Source organism: Haliotis rufescens, unplaced genomic scaffold (assembly GCF_023055435.1).
Source record: "Haliotis rufescens isolate VD_foot unplaced genomic scaffold, xgHalRufe1.0.p SCAF_3, whole genome shotgun sequence".
Classification (NCBI taxonomy): Eukaryota; Metazoa; Mollusca; class Gastropoda; order Lepetellida; family Haliotidae; genus Haliotis; species Haliotis rufescens.
In genome coordinates, this window is record NW_025964001.1 from 14849211 (window position 1) to 14866879 (window position 17669).

Consider the following 17669-nt stretch of genomic DNA (forward strand, 5'->3'; position numbering starts at 1 on the left):
AAGTATAAGAGAAAGTCACACAGTTCAGTGAATTGAGGAATTTGAAAGGAATTTAAGATGTCAAATTATGCAGCTGATGTAGAAGGGGTTAGATCCTCTGACTGGCGACTGCCTACACTAATACGTCTCCAGTGACAACATATGTCTTAACGACGTCATCAGTGACAACATGTGTCTGAACGACGTCATCAGTGACAACATATGTCTATGCGACGTCATCAGTGATAACATATATCATTGCGATATGTTCATTAAAAAACGACTCGTGGGAGTTGTTTATCGTACAATAAAATAGCAGTGGGAGAATAAACCACTCGGGGAATAAAATACTGCAGGGAGAATGAACCACGAGAGGCCCCTCATGGTTTATTCTCCCTGTAGTGTTTTATTGCACGATAAACAACGACCACGAGTCGTTTATTTCTTATATGAGATATCAACATTATGTACAGCCACTTTAAGGATGATGATGAAATGTACAAGCTTTAAAAATAAATACCGGTACCCGTATTTAAATAATGATGACTCCCTCAACAGAATTCGACCTCGGCAATATCGGACAAGTCCATTGTATGCACGGGTGGGGTTTTCCCGCATATTCTCACAATCCTCACGGCGATCAAACCTGTCCTGCCATGACGAGAGATAACCGCCCACATCATAACGCTACCACACCAAACCTATCAAACCAAGCGGCCTATGACGCTGTTTCTTTGCACTTGGCATGTTGTTGAACTGTCACTGTTCGATTGACGCAGATGCCAGGCAATCAAAAACCCTGCACTTTCATACCGTTCACAGTGCTGCTGCACGTACAGTACGTGCAGCTCCATTGCCCTTTTGTTAATGCACTGGGTGCGTTTTCCGAATCGTACGTGTTTCCCGACTAATGGTTTGCATGACATTGTTGTTATCATTCTGATCCGAGAAATTTGTCACTGACACTATAACACATTAAACCTCTTCATTTTGCACCTCCTGGTCCGCTAACGTCCGCTTTTATGGCCCAAATTGTCGGTTTTGCGTTTCTTTTTTTCAAGAGTATATCTTAGCCTGACCTTTGGGTTGAAATTCCGTGACGATAATCGCAAGGTCGACAACAAAGCCAATCTATAGCTGACATTGTGTATTGACAGTACGGGCATTAGATCTGTGGCGACGTGAATACGGTGTGTCAGTGTGTCGTAGCTCAGTGTGTCTGTTTACTGTAGATAACATCACGGCGTTTATCAAATGTTTCCAATAAGGGAGTGGGAGGACAGTCGGGGACACGCCCAGCGATGTGACGGGCCCCAGACAGGGTTCTGGCAGGACTCGCAAACCAGGAATGTCTGGACACTGGGTCTCGTTCCACAAAGCAATCCTAGGGTTAAGACTGTCGTAAATATGGCCCAAATATGGTTGGTTGGTTGGTTTGTTGTTTAACGCACTCGGCAATATTCCAGCTATATGACAGCGGTCTGTAAATAATCGAGTCTGGACCAGACAATCCAGTGATTGATATCATGAGCGTCGATCCACGCAATTTGGATCGATGACATGCATCAACCAAGTCAGCGAGCCTGATCACCCGATCCACGTTAGTCGCCTTTTACGACAAGCAGAGTCCCCTGCCCAAATATGGAGTTACCACTGTCGTAACATTAAATACGCTTTTTTAGATGGAGCCCACCATCATTTTATTTTTGTGGGTTAACACCGGTTGAGAATGTGAAAACTATTGGGAGGGGAAAACTCAAGTTCCTTCGGCCCGCGGGTTTTTCCTGCCCAGAATGTTTAGATTCTCAGCCAATCCTGAGGGAGGGTATTTCATCTGACTTATAAACCGAACGAAAAATCTGAAACAACATTTATTAACAATTTTATGTTTCCAACTCATTTCATTAAGGTAACGGGCATAATATACATCTTGATGGCGTTCGTGTACATGAAATGGAGATATTTAAAAGCATTCTGATTTACCAGCTCCTCTAAAGCCTGGTGGCTCAGTAGGATACAAGTACGCAAGTTTCAGGTCCGACCCCACTGGAATGTAAGAAACATTTCCTCACATTCCATTAGCATTGTTATGTGTGTTGTGTAGATTGTGTTCAACAGCAAAATAGATCTCAAACTGGGGCCATTCAAAACATGTCAGATCCCTATTAATGTTAACCTCTGGACGACCCGGGACTTTTCTGTAGAATATCCCTGGGCAGAAATAGTCTGTAGGAAGTCCTTGTAAGAGGTTATTCTACGAAAGCAGGTCTCCGTAAAAACAATAGGATGACGTCACTAGGGAATATTGTGCATGGCAGCGGCTGCCCTTGGGGCATGTGTACTGTGAAGAGTGAGTGAGTGAGTTTTGGTTTTACGCCGCCGCTGTTAGCAATATTCCAGCAATGTGACGGCGGGGGACACCAGAAATGGCTTCACACATTGTACCCATGTCGGGAATCGAACCAGGGTCTTCGGCGTGACGAGCGTACGCTTTAACCACTAGGCTACCCGAGCGCCCCTACTGTGAAGAAGGTTATACTATTTACAGGTATTACGGTATACACAATAGCAAAATATCGGTGAGACAAATATGATGATAATTGTATCGCCTTATCAGTGTAGGCCAAATAAAACAGTGTGACAAGCATTACTACATTTAACGGGCTAACCTTCGTCAAACACTTAACTGCCGGTATACATTGAATTACTTGAACATATATACAGCTTGGGGTATTCAGGTTTAGAGAAGTGGATAGTTCGAAATAAGCGTAAAACAAAATGTGTATATCTAAAATATGTTAAGTTTTATTTGACATGAACTTTTGTGTATTGGTGGGATAAGGTGTAAAAGCGACAAAAGAATTTCTGTATCCAATAGAAATCTCTGCATAAAGCAGTCAATTGTGCCATTCCGACTGTATCATGAGCATGTGTTTATGAATCACTATCAACTAGTGATGATACCAGTGGTTCGCGAAAAGGTGAGCGTATCTTGCCCCATCGGTGGCACTCGTCAACAAATGCAATAGCAAATCATTTTTTCACCTGAAAAAAACCACACGGGAATATATGTCAAAATAGGGAATTGCATCGGACATTATTTTTGCCACTGATGCGTCAAATTTGGGCATGTCCTCCACATGTCTACCATAAACATTTTTAAAAGCTTTACTAAGGCCTTGAATGTTGTAACCTTGATTAAACAACTTCTGAGCAAGTGCCGTATGACGCACTTTGAAATCTTGGTAGTAAGAGCATCCTCGGTTGTATCTCAAAAGTTGTGAAATGTAGACACCAAAGACTGGGGCTGCTGGAATATCGCTCGACATAAAGGGAAAGTTGACTATTGGAAAGTTGAAGTCATCCCTCTTGTCATACAATCTTGTGGAGAGTGTTTTGTCACACCGAATCTTTATAGATCGAAAACTGATACAGTTGAAACAGTCTCACTGGTCTCCTTTATTTCTCGTTCAGGTGGGTAAACAGTGGGAGGGAAATGGCTACTTGTACGATAACAGATCATCATTAAGTTGAACTTCTTGGACAAATTACCTTGTTTTGATATGCATTAAGAACAGATCCAGAAGAAGGGGTGTACAATTGGTGCCTGCCCATGGGGATGCCTACTTCTTGCCTAAATGTCTTACCCCCATATTTACGTAGATGTTATCAATGAGGAAGTTCAGTATTTCACCATTTCTTTGTCAGTAAACTTCAGATGGCCTTTGCTTCATTCTATTACAAATTGTCCCGAACCTCTGAATATAGATACGTAACTGTATCCGAGGTCACCACGTTTCATAACAAAGGCCCTTTTGATCAAGTTTTTCCTTGCACTAAATAAGTTTATGCTGTTGTTATTGTGCTACCCCACTAAGATACAATGCCGCAGTTTGACATGGATACCCCACTCAAGACACACTATACATACTACGCGTCGACTAGTCCTTGTTTTATCTGCTAATGACAATCGCCAGGCTGGGTAACAAGTACCATCTTTTAACTTCTTTGGTATTACACAGCCAGAGGTTCGAACAACTGACCTTCCGCTCTTCGGCAGAGGCTCTATCCACTTGACCACAGCGGTGATCTTTAGGTTAAGACCCCTTGAACAGTAAATACAAGAGTGAAGGTGTGAGCTGCTTTTGTAACATTCCACTCATAGGACTTTACATATTGTACAGGAAGTCAGGTCTTTGGGTGATGATGAACTTAACTTCTAGTCTGCAATTTCTCTAGATCCCTGTTCCTGAGTGTAGTTTTGAGAATATCTGTCCTTGGGTCATTTAGTTAAAAATTTAGTTCATATTTTGAACTGGGAGTGTGTTCGCATATATGATAGTGTGTTGAACACTTAAACATATAGTTGTGAGTGCTTGAGTTAGATTACAGGCCTGTTCTCCAATGCGTCTCCTACCAGCTTAATGTTGGTGCAAAGCCTGAATGAAAGGTGTACAGGTTTGTAAATTTGGTGAAAACCACACGGTGCCGACAAATGGTCAGATAAACCATCTGGAGGGATCATGGATTCAAACCAGGGACTAACAGATCCTCCTGACACAGCAAATTGCAGTACTTTAGCCCGTGTGCCACCTGGACAAGAAACTGTCAGTAAGCGTCATTACAGCTCATGGAACCCTTGATGAACCAGTACAACAGTACAAGTAGTCCCGATATTCTACTTACCATGGAAATGGGTACTTGATCTGCTCCAAAACAAACCCCAGATGCAAGACACTTATGGGTGTGCCAGTACAAGCATATAACGCTTAGTCTTTGACATTTTGCTAGAAACTGAAAAGGAACCCCAATGAGATGGAAGATTCAGAACCTGAACTTGTGGAAAATCTAGACTTGCTTTACTAAGGGCTACAGCATTACAGAAAGGGCTGGGCGGAAGGAGCATTATGGTTCTGACAAGACAATGAGAAGCATTTCATACCCCATTTGTAGATCAGTAAAGTGAGCTCGTAGTAAGCACCTGTGAGTTGGCTCTTACAAGAAGCATATACTATTCTGCCCCACGGAATTCCCACACACATGGGACCGGCTCCGTGGTCAATGTGATGCTGTCCAGTGATGTTTCCTTTCAAAATCAGACCGCCTCCGTGGTCTAGTGGTAGAGCGTCCACCCGGAGAGCGGAAGGTCCGGGGTTCGATCCCCGACCGCGTCATACCAAAAGACGTTAAAAGATGGTACTTGTTGTTACCCTGCCTGGCGCTCGGCATTAAGGGGCTAAAACAAGGACTGGTTGGCTCGGAGTCAGTATACTGTGTCTGAGTGGGATATTCATGTTAAACTGCGGCATGGTATCTCAGTGAGCTAGCACTAATAATTGGCATCAGTCCGGACTAGTACAAGCAGCTACACAAACACACACACGTACATGCACGTTGCTATAGAAGTGCAATAGTCTTGGACGTGACGTTAAACCCCATTTCACCATCACCCACACACATGGATACAATACAATACATACAATAGAGAAATAGTAAAGATACTGGTATTACCATACTTTCCAGGCCTTTATCTCCATCAACTGATCCAAACATGGACCTTTTCAATAAGGATCTTCCGACTTAAGATCCTTCTCATTTCACATTGAAGCAAAAACAAAAACAAAAGATGCTACATTTTATTTTTCGATGATGGTTAAATACAAATACAATCATCTTAATAAAAAGCAGTGTAAACAATGAAACATACACACAAAAACAAACAAAAATCCACAGAAATGAACTGTCTCGAAAATTGGTTCATTAAAGACAATGTTCATAAAGTTAGCATTCCAAAATCATGTCCTCCTTATAAAATATACAGTAGTCTAGGAAATATAGTTTAGAAATACCAGGAACCAAAGGCTAAAAGTAGCAAGGCTATTCTTTGTACACCTTTATACCACAAATTCATCTGGGTCTTAACTGAAAACACTGACCAGCGCTTAGTGTCTGTGATGATGAGTTTATGGTAGATACTAGCTGGTATCACAAAATCAACATTGCAAGTTATAGGAAAACTGGCATTCGATTGTGTAATTCTGAGTAACTGCAGAATCCAGTGTATATAAGTTCCTTCAGTTAAAACCCACATTATTTATGATGATAGAGAAACCACACATCCTTTAACATTTTCAGCAAAAGCACTGTATATTAAGTGACTCGTCTCAAGCAATTACATTCTTTTGTCCTTGAACCAAGGGAGGCAACTGTGTGCCTCCTTGTGGACTGGAATGATAACATGACTCACATAACCAAACTGCATTAACATCAGAAGGATGCAGCATCCAGAAGTCACAGCTTTGTGTAATACTAATGTGAATAGTTTTGGCCTCCGGTCAATTGTCTTCAATTAGCCAAAGCGAAAAACTTGATAAAATAAATTCATAAATAAATATCAAAACATGATGCTATCACTGTTGCTATGGAATTGTTGTAAATGAAGATTGGTTAACCACAAGACATATCCTCGTATGTATGGAACTTCCACCGATCTAACCACACATACATTTTAGTTTTGTTGTTGAAATTCCTGACATTAGACTCCTTGAGATATGGGACATATCAGTGTTCAGCAGTAGACATTACTCTGTTGTAAAACCTTATACACTGAATACAATGAGCTTTAATCATGTATATTGGATTATCAAAGACCAGCAGTGATGCCATGCAGAGAATATGTATTACCCTACAACTAGCAGCAGCAACCCTCTGATACAGGGGTTAATACAAAATTCACAATTATTGGTGAGAGTAATGGCTTTAACATGCTTCGAGGTTATACTAACACTTAGCAGTCATACTGGCTATAGAACAGTCCTAGATGTCTAGAAGTCGAGAATGAACAGACAAATTTGACTTCTCTAATCTATGGCAATTCCATGTGCTTCTCCAGATCAAAGTCGAATGACGAGCATTTTGAACAACCCTCTCACCCTCAAAGGATCCCCTACAGTGGTAATAAAACACTTGCAGTACAGAAATAGGTCTTCATTTGTCTTGATCTTATGTAGTGGCAACTTAACTTGTCGCTTGTCAGTGATCTTCCAACAATCAGCGCTGAGACCACTAGCCAATTACAATTCAGTAGTGTTAGTCTCATTGACTATAGGAAGTATTATGGTATGTGTATTAGCACTTATGGAAGTGGGCGTTGGTTTGAATTATGGATATAATAACATGTACATAAATCAGATGAATATAATGCTAAATAATCGATACTGGCCTTGACGCAAAATCTGCCATGAAGCTTGGCAAGCTCTCTGAGCAGTTACTGTTTGTTGCAAACGGAAAAAAAGAACTATCAAACGAAAACTCCAAATTGTTACATTTTTGGCCGGAATAAATTCATAATTTTCCTCCCTGTCCATTTTCTTTCAAAACCCCTTAAATCCATTTTGTAAGCAATGACCATTCTTACCCACTTCTTGTCTCATTCCATAACCTTTAACATTACTTGTCTGCAAATTAACAAGGAAATTAGATCTTATGAAGACATTTCTTCTGCTTTGCAAAAGGGTAGAAAAAAATGCTACAACTTATCTACTGTTGTCTAACAAGACCATTAACAGAAAAACAAAACAAGTTGTAGTCTTCTCTTATTAAAACAGAAATCTAAATACAGACACAGCTTTTCAGATGGGATTTTGACCATTTCTATTTGCTCAAAACACATCTAATGACCAATCATTTGGTGACCAACTACCCCTCATCTCAAAGGACAAGACACACACTTTACTATATTTTGTATTTATATTATGAGGTAATGAAATATACACACAAGTATGTACAATTATCAGTATGGCATATCTCATGACCTACCCAAAACACATCAAGTTATCCCATAAAGACTCGAACAGTGAAAGAATATCAAAAGTATGTTCATGTATTGAAACTATCAATCTGATGGAAGAATGGGATTTTGATGTTTTGTATGTATTTCTTTTCAGCCGAAATGAATTTTGACACACAACTCCTCAGTTACAATAAAATACTGAGTGAAGGAGAATTGAGCATATTGTTTTGTCCACCTGATAATACTTGCATAATGAGATAAAATGGGATTTGAATATACAACTCAAAAGAAATTGAAGGATCACCCGATTCTTTCATATTACTATAGTACCAATCTCATTTAAATCAGATCTTAGTTCTCGCTATGGCTAAACAAAGATCTGAGGACATCCCATTACGGGTCACGTTGGAACTACCTTTCATCCAACCAATCAGAGCGTCGCTTACCAGATCATGAAAGTGACAGTCGGAATGTGTTTTTTGATCATGCAACCTCGAAATATTAAACAGAGGGTATTCCGAACAACAGTTAGGGGTTTAAAGATTATATCCATACAAACTAGGTCATCTGTAAGCCATTCCAGAATGTTCTTTTGATGAGTTATAAAAATTTTAATCGAGAATTCGTCAAAATGTTTCGAAAATCGCCATTTTGAAACCAGTTTCGTAAAGCTCGAGAAAGCTGCCTTCTAATTGGCTAATGTCGATTTCTTGTCAGACATTTCATTGGTCGGTCAAAGTTCGCGAAAGGACGTGACCCGTAATGGGATGTCCTCAGATCTTTGTTTGGCAGTAGTGAAAACTAAGATCTGATTTTAATGAGATTGCTATAGTACTATAGCAATATGAAAGAACTGGATTATCCTTAACGTCTTCTTTTGAGTAGAATAAAGCAGATTCGGTCCCAAACATTCGCTGTGCCCAGAATTTTTTCAAACATAAAAGGGGATTTTATGACAAATGAAATCTTAAGTATTGAATTTCCTTCTGACACACATGAAGAAATCAACCTGTTGAGTTAGTGGGTTTTTACCACGATTTGAGACAAATGTATGCTTCCCTCAAGTTTTTCCAGATTTCTTCACTATAGCATTAGGATTATGGAAATCTTTCTCTGAATCACTGAATCAACTGACCTTCCTTGACACTCTCACTTACTCATACATTTGAGAACAAAAAAGTCTTAAGCTGAACACATTGTTGAGATATCTGTGATAGTTTAATAAAGTTCAGTCTTCAAGGCATAGCCAGATCTATTAATTGGAAATCAATTCAAAAAGAAAGTCTATGAACTTTGAAGTTGAAATGAAAGAAACTGACTATTAAATACCACATTTGACACATTAAGGGGCATATCTAAATAAGTAGATAGGTGTACATGGAGTATATATGATCATGACGGGTGATAGTTTGACGCGGAATTACGCAATAGTCTTTCCATATTACTTTAAGGACTCCAGGAATGGGCATCACCCAATTATCTCCACATGAGGAATCTTGTGTCGTCGGTGCAGGGCGTCAACACTATAACTACTATTCATTCAGCTCGACACACTGCAAGAGGATGTAATTTCTTATGGACATAAAACACTCTCCTCTGTCAAAATGTGAAGCTGATTAAAGTGTAATACAATTGTCCAACATTTAAAACTGATGTAGGACATGCCCTCAAATCTAAACTTTAATAGGAGCTATAGGCACCAAATGCAAACTGAGTTCCTATGGCATAATTACAATCACTGCCTACTACGCAAGTATTGGGCAGAATACCGGCTACAGTGACAGCATGGGAACAGGAAAGGTGACAGTAAGTATCAAGCACAGAGGCCAGCATTAAGTTAATGAGACTTGGTTGTCTCCCTTGCAATCTCCCAGCTTACTGTTGCATAATGAGTGGAGTGGCTTGACTGGAAACATATATGGTATGTATAACATAAATAAAAATAATAATGAACATAATATCTGTAATAATAAGAAGAATATGGGATGTAGATCCAGTTTGATTAGTTATTACAGTTCGTTAAATATCAATCATGCAAAACGATAAACACAGGCACGGTCATCAAATAGTCGTGAATATTTACAGGATACATAACAGATACTTAAATTGATAAGGAAAATTATGTGCAAAAAAAATTCATAAACATCACAAGAAATCAGTAAATAAACACATCTTCAAGGATAAAGGGATGAATTCATAAACATTTTGGTGAAACTACAAATTCTATCGGACATGATAATAATTAAAACAATTTCTCCAAGCGACTTAAAAGCGAGAATATTTGCGAATACTTGCTACTAGATATGAAGTGTGTACAGTTCTAAGTAACCGAATTATTGGTTTGAGGAACGCTGGCCAATAACAGAAGTCATGAGAGCAACCTTTGAAAAATTCATAAATACACAATACAATAATGATTTTTCTTAAAAATTTAGAAAATCTTGAATGAAAACAAAAATATTTGTTTGTTAAGTATCAATATTCCTCAATATTGAATTGTCAGACAAAAAAACTGTCACATGTACAATGGTAGTTATTTGTGATATCAACGCTGCAATAAATCATTCAAATCAATGATTGTTTCTGGTCTGGAAGACTCGTAATTAGCAAAGACAATCTTTGAAAAATCAGCTCTCTCTTTGTTTTCATAGAAATGAAGTAAAAATGCACAGTTAAAAGCTATCCTTAAATTGAGGCAATCGACAAAATTTCAGCAGAAAAGGCCAAAACACACACAGATGTATGTACACTGATAGACTGAAATTTTGATTTGTATAACAAGATGATGATGAGATGGGCTTCTAATTACAAATCACATATAACTGTGGACTTAAATGGCTTGTCAAAGTATTAGTTTAACAGCAAGAGCCTTTCATTTTCAATACTGACTAAAACTACATGAGCAATGTTACTGATTATTTATTCAGCCATCAGAGGCTTTTTGTTAGTATCAAGCATAGCACCTACTTGTGATGTGTCAGTGTTATCACTGGAAGGGTTAATTATATTATGTGTATGATTTTCATGGGCGTGTCCCCCAGGGCTGAGGAAACCCGCACATCATGACAAGTGCCTTACACAAACCTGGCTGTCCAGTACAAGGGAAGTAACTCTGTATGATCAAATAATAGCTTTATGCCACTCTAAGCACATGGTCATTGTGAATGGAAATAACCTCCATTTTTCAATAGGCAGATTGTCTGGTCCAGACAAGGTTATGGACTGACTGCTGTCATATAGCTGGAATATTGCTGAGAGCTGTGCTAAATGAAAACCAATAAAATTTTAAAGGGAATCACAGTCCATGGTATTGTGCCCTTTAGCCCAGGTCAACACTTTGCCATGCTTTCTGTGAAAATAAGACACTGCCTCTTTGTAACTGGGGTATTCATTTCATGTCAGATTGATATTCATCATATGATTTACACAAAGGGTTAACCACAAGTCAAACTGGCTAGGAGTGCCAATTTTCCAGAGCCCAGTCTCCCCTTAACCTAAAAGTAAGAACACGGAGTGATAGCAAGTAAACAAACGTCCAAAGAAAATCTCATTTTCATAAACAGAAATATAGATTGTTTGATCATAAAAGATTCACTGATTCATGAAAACTGAATAAGTCATACTTCCTTAAAAGAAAAGTCCAATTACATGAAACAATTACTGAAATTTTCAACATCATTTCTTCCTGTTGATGAAACACCACCAAAGCAAGCATGAGTTGCCTCAGCCCATGGTTTGTCTTGAGATCAAGTACTGAGCAAAGGGGTAGCTTCTAGCAGCTAGAATACAATTGGCATGCACAGGGATAGGGAATAATACAAGCTTTGTCATTCATCCACTACATGAAAAGTCATTAGATGCAAGATAAACAGTGCGAGAAAGTTCCACATCAATAACAGTATTTACACAGTAAATGAGCATACACTCTAAACCATCAAGAATGTGAAGATTCTTTGGTGTCATTATCAAACACTGACCAATACAACATGCTCATATCATATAGGCAGGTATGTTGGACTCGAGGCAGCTCAAACGCCAAGGCTGGATCTAGTGGCCATTTTTGGACAATTATCATTTCTACCCAATTCTTATCAATTACACAAATTACTAATAATGAATTTGCAGTGTATCACAAAATAACATAAAAAACTGGTGCACAGTCTCTGTTGCGCACCAAGTACATTCCAAGCGAGTTTTCAATTTTCAACCATCAAATAAAGAATTTGTGTCTGTCTTAAACAGATACTGAAGGACATTTTCTTTGGTAAACTAATTCAATTTATAAAAATTGCTGACATTATCTGTAGAAGATGATGTCTGATCAAGGTACTACAGCGTTGTCATGGCATCCGAGCTGCCCTTCGCCACATTGACTGAGAGTTGAGTCGTCCTATCAGTGAGAGATGCAACACACCTCATTTGACTTCTACACCTCTACAAGGCCTCCCTATGCTAACATCATGTCCATCTGTAGTATGCTACACACTACAGGACCCTTCTTCCCTGACTGCACAATGTAGAAATGCCCTTTACAAATAAGTGACAAATGTCAACATTGTGGACATGAAACCCATATCAGCCTTGTGCCTTGCACAGATTTTGTGTGTGTACTCCTGAAGTTTTAGCAGTCAACAGAACTTCCCTTTTTAGCATAATAGTCACTGAAAAAACACACCGAGAAACAGTAAAGTGTCTAATTAGGGAAATTAATACATGAATTTCTATTAAATAACAACTATAAATGCTGAGGATTAAAGTTTGATCAACTTATCCCTGAATGATAACCTGGTGTGATTAATATGTCAATGATATTGAGTGATTGGGTGAATTTGGTTTAAGCCACTTTGAACAGTATTCCAGTTATATCATGGAGTGCCAGCTTAAAAAGCCCAAATTTGTGCAGGTCTCAGACGTTTTCCACTTTGGTAAAACCCCAAGTATGGATATTGTGCTAACAAACCTAGAAACATAATCGGGGAACCGGGATTCGAACCCACGATCGCGTTTCTGGCATGCCCAAGGGATGCAACTCTGCATAGCGAATTTGATGCCTCAGACAACATGGCCCCTGTGCCCAACACCCAATGACACACTGAATAGGTTGAGTGAGGAGTAGGTCTTACATGCAAATTGGTGCTCTAAGTATTGTCACATCATGAAGTGAGCCTGTGTGAATACACCAACCAATGACCTTCTCCTACAGCAAGTCCTGTAACCTGCTCCCCCAGAATTGAACATAATGCCAGCATAAGGAGGACATGCAGTGAAATCATAATAAGATCATGATAATATTACACCTTAAAATAGAAAAGATTTATACAATTGGCAGAGTTCTCCATTGGTTCATTATCAAAGCATCAAGCTTCATTTGTTCGGACTGGTCGCATCTACACAGTACACTATGCCAGTCACCAAAACTATCAGTGTCCCAGGTCCATTAATACAACAACAGGACAATCAACGGAGGCAGTTTCCACAATGCACTGCTGCTCCGATTACATTGCACTTGATCTGCAGATCTCATTCCTCCAGCTTCTGTTGTCATTCCTAGCTCCTCTAAATGCTAGACTAACTGTAGCATGTACACTGCCCTCAGAGGCAACTCACACTCTACATTTTGATCAGAGTCCATGCATCACACTTGAATATTTAAGAATATATTTTTACAATACAAGTTTCACCTGTTTTTACCAGACTTACTCCGTATATATATAATTATATTTCATCTATGACAGCTAATGGTTGCAAAGCAAAAGGTGTGAGTGCAGCTTTCTAAAACTTCTCAAAGATCTATCAGTCTGTGGGCTACATTACATTAACATGAACTATTATTAACAGAAGGAACAAGGAAGCATGTGATATCAGCAACCTATTATATTACTAACACAATTCATATTCTGTTGGAATTGTTTCCTTGTACTGGGGGTGCCTTTTTATATACAGATTATCTCCCCTTAAGACAAGTTAGTTTACAGATTCAGGGCAAACATCCTTGGGATATTTGATCCCATTTCCCTAATGATACATGCTGATCATAATCAATATTCACATGCAGATTACAATCAATATTCCTATTGCTAACAGTGGAGTATTTCTGATGCCACACGTCTACAAGGCGAAGCGGAGTACTGGTTATGGTCGACGGGTTTGTGATCTCTGATTTGGTCTAAGATGATAGCAGCATACCCAGTAGTATTATCTGATGAGGCTACAGCTGGGATGAAGACATGAGTATGCATTCCTGTGTGTATGAGCTGAGTGGTGTATTCGTGTGTACAGTCTGTGTGTAGTTGTATTAATGGAACAGGAGATGATGATCAATGTTGGAAGATGTTCCCTGGCTCTGTGTCAGCACTGTACGCTGGGGGCGTCGTCCACCACACTGACGACATAAAAACTGATGACATGATGAGCAATTCACGCTTGCTGTAACAGTCTTTATCTGTGTCCGATCTCTTGGCGGATTACTGAAACAAAGGGGTTTAGCAAGATGATACAAAATCCTGAGTTGATCCAATGGGAGAACCACTTGTCTACATCCTAATTTCATATTTACTATTCAATAGAAGTTACTGCCGCTTTGAACAGTATTCCAGTTTTATGACGGCGTATCAGTTTAATGTAGGAGAAAAGCCCAAAGTGATGCAGGTCAAAGTGGCACATTTACCACGGGTGAAACCCACGAGCATGGGAATGGTGCTGACACACCTTAAAACATAATTGGGGCAAACCAGGATTCAAACCCACGTTCTCTGGCGTACCAAAGGGATGCAACTCTGCCCCCAGCCCAAACCCCCAAATTTATGAAGGACAGTAGTTCCCATTACCATCTATAATTTCCTTCTTCATGTTTTGCAGCTCTTTTCTCATCTCAGTTAAGATCTCCTGTTTCAAGGACTCCAAGTCTCCAGAGGATCCATTCACGGCCATACTCAAGTTCTCCTGACCTGTCAGGGAGGGATTGCGTCTGAAAGTAAAGAAATATAGTCATAAATTCTTCATCCGAATACCAATGAGTAATGTTTGTTATAATATGACAATAACGTTTAACACAGCAAACTGTGGGACCATTGCCCCTTAAACGAAGAATTGCTTTCACACATTGTACCTTAAGGAATTGAAGCGAAAGCGTTTTCCACTATCTGTCCCATCAACCCAGGTAGACAATGTTGATTACTGTATTCAACGTAATAAGCGCCCAGGGCACTCTCAAAATTAGAAATAGGGGGCTCTTATTATAATATAAATTTGTTGAAAAAAACAGAGTTGAAAGACTGTAAATTTCGCGGTTTATGCTGACAGCCTGAAATGATACAAAAGAAAAGTCTGTGCGTATTATACACAGCAGATATAATTTCCAGAATTTAATTGCCCATAAGGGTGCATGTAACACAAAAGTGCGTATAATACACAAATATATAAGTCTTGTGTACATTGATCGGAAGGGGTGCTAATTGGGATTGTTCACTAGCCAATATATTAGCAAATATAGCCGTGGGCGCTTATTAGAGAGGGGCACTTATTACATCGAATACAGTAATAGTAACTGAGTAAGAGAGAGTAGGTTGTTTCATGCCCCAGTGAACAATATTCTCGCTCTATTACAACAGTGTGTAAATAATAAAACGTTGGACAGAAGACATGAGGTTGACAACATCAGCAACGATCAAAGATAACAGAATACTATGCCACAGTATCAACCTGGTCACACATTGTAAGCCCTCCGAGCATAGCCACAAAGAGGTTGAGCACCAGGAATCAAATGTGTAACATGGGAAGAGACTCTTACTTTCTGAGCGGTTTAGGAGATCCGGATCCATTAACAAACTTCCCGTTGCCTTGTGCTGCTGTATTTTTCTCCCATGGTCTTCTCCCTGCGTCCCCGCCTGCGGGGGCTGGGGCAGGGGGCGTGGCTGCTGGCTCTGACCCCGCACTGCTATCATCCTGAATCACAGTAAGGAAACATTCACATTATAATGAAAAGAGTGATTGTTTTGTTCGTGTATGATATGTTTATTAGTGTGGCAGCCATTGCACAGTGTAGACCATCAGATATGTTGGGTTTATCACAAACATACTAACTTACATCATAATGATTATTTGCCAGTTATAAACATCATTTTTGTGTAAAAGACAGAGAAGAATATAGTCCTGAATTGTTAATTGTTACAAAGAAACAGTGACATCATGCATGAACTTATTGAAAGGCAGGTTCTATCATGCATGTTGAATGGTCGAGAATGGGCTGTCATATTCACTAGAGCTGAGTAGAGCCAGGTATCTTGCTATACGATTTGTATCACAATACGGACTAACGATACCGCTGGTATCATGAAACACATCAAATAGTAAGAAATGATGAAATCACTGAAATACAGCTCTAAAACCTCCTTCTTCATACATTTATTTATTGTTATCACAAAAACTTTAACAAAGAAAACCGTAAGAATAAAACAGTTTTAGATGAAGGGATGGTTATAAAACGTAACAGTTAGCTGGCGTGTCCTCAGCTACCACATCCTTGTGTTCTGCAATGCTTACAAGTGGCGCTATGCTACTTTATAGGAGGTAACTCTATTAGTTCCTGTTCTATAATAGTGTATTGCGATCTCACAAATTGACAATTCAAGTATTGTTTGTACTAAGTATCGCTGAGTATCGGTGAATCGTTACAGCCTTAATATTCACTGTATTAAGTGTCCCACATCAATAAGCACAACCTCACAAACATATAGATTTATCTGTAAGCAATCTTTAGAAGTGCCCCGTACCAAGCCTGAATATTTACATGACAGTGTGTATTTTCTAATGTATATGACAGATCTTTTTACAGAAAATGCAACAGTGTACAAAGGTCATATAATTGCCTTGTCACAATTCTCGAAAAACATTTAGTTTCATTGACATTTGTCTGTTCTCTACTTCTGGATCTCTGACAACTCAACAATAGTATAGAATAGAATCCCCATTCACAAATCAAGGGCCTTTACTATTGTGAATACAGCATACTTTAATAAATCTCAGGTTTTCACAATACACAATAACCACTGGTTACCCACCACTGTAAATGCTGCTAATAGGCCAGTATCCAACATCCTGATGCAACTATCAGTGTAAACAGTATAGAGTTCCTCTATCAATAACCAATGGCAAAACAAATAACCAGTGAAGTGCTTGCTGTGAAAATATTAGCTGCAGTGAGCTGCAGTGACATGAATACTTGTCAAACAACAGCATATGTACCTGTCCAGAGTTATCTGCCTTTGCTCTCCTCTGTGCCAGTTTCTTCTGTATCTCACTCATGATGTTGTCCATGCCGCCGCCACCACTGCCGCCGCTGCCACCACCTCCCCCACCGGAGGTACGACCCAATGTGCCCATACCCCCGCTGCTGTCTCCCACACTGCCTGGTCCACTTGACTCTTCAGGCTGCAATACACAGACAGACACTACAGTGCAGGGGGTCATCAAAGTTGATCCAACTTAATGCTTAAGGATACTGATGGTATTGTCGACTGACTGCATGAGTGAGTGAGTGAGTGAATGTAAAAATGACATAAAATTTCAATGTGCGAATTTAAATTGAGAGCGGGATGTTTGATAGTAAGAAAAACAACGTAAAATTTCATTATACTGATCGCAAAGTTTGATTCCTGTGGTATCCATACAATTTTTCTTGGAATTGATATATTGTAGTTGAAAGGATCTACAGTGTTTAGCCCATTTCTCCTGTAAGCCTAGCTGTTGTAATCAGTACCAGGTGTGAAACTGAGATTGTCTCTGGGCTATGAAGGTGAGGAATAACAACTACCGTATTCGACGTAATAAGCGCCCCGCTCTAATAAGCGCCTGTGGCGGTATGTGCTAATATATTGGCTAGTGAACAATCCCAATTAGC

The 17669-nt window shown here is 39.4% G+C and overlaps 1 protein-coding gene across 5 annotated transcripts in view; it reads right to left on the minus strand.

Annotated features, from left to right (window-relative positions):
- Nucleotides 1-8815: 8815 nt before the first annotated feature.
- LOC124134856 (protein enabled homolog) overlaps nt 8816-17669 on the minus strand; it is a 68834-nt gene continuing 59980 nt past the window's right edge. For all 5 annotated transcript variants that reach the window (XM_046499925.2, XM_046499924.2, XM_046499923.2 and 2 more), the window contains 4 exons: nt 17015-17200; nt 15561-15715; nt 14599-14738; nt 8816-14238 (listed from right to left, as the gene is read on the minus strand). In XM_046499925.2, the coding sequence (XP_046355881.2) occupies nt 14210-14238; nt 14599-14738; nt 15561-15715; nt 17015-17200 (510 nt within the window). In that variant the 3' untranslated portion in view covers nt 8816-14209. The remainder of the gene's footprint in view (nt 14239-14598; nt 14739-15560; nt 15716-17014; nt 17201-17669) is intronic.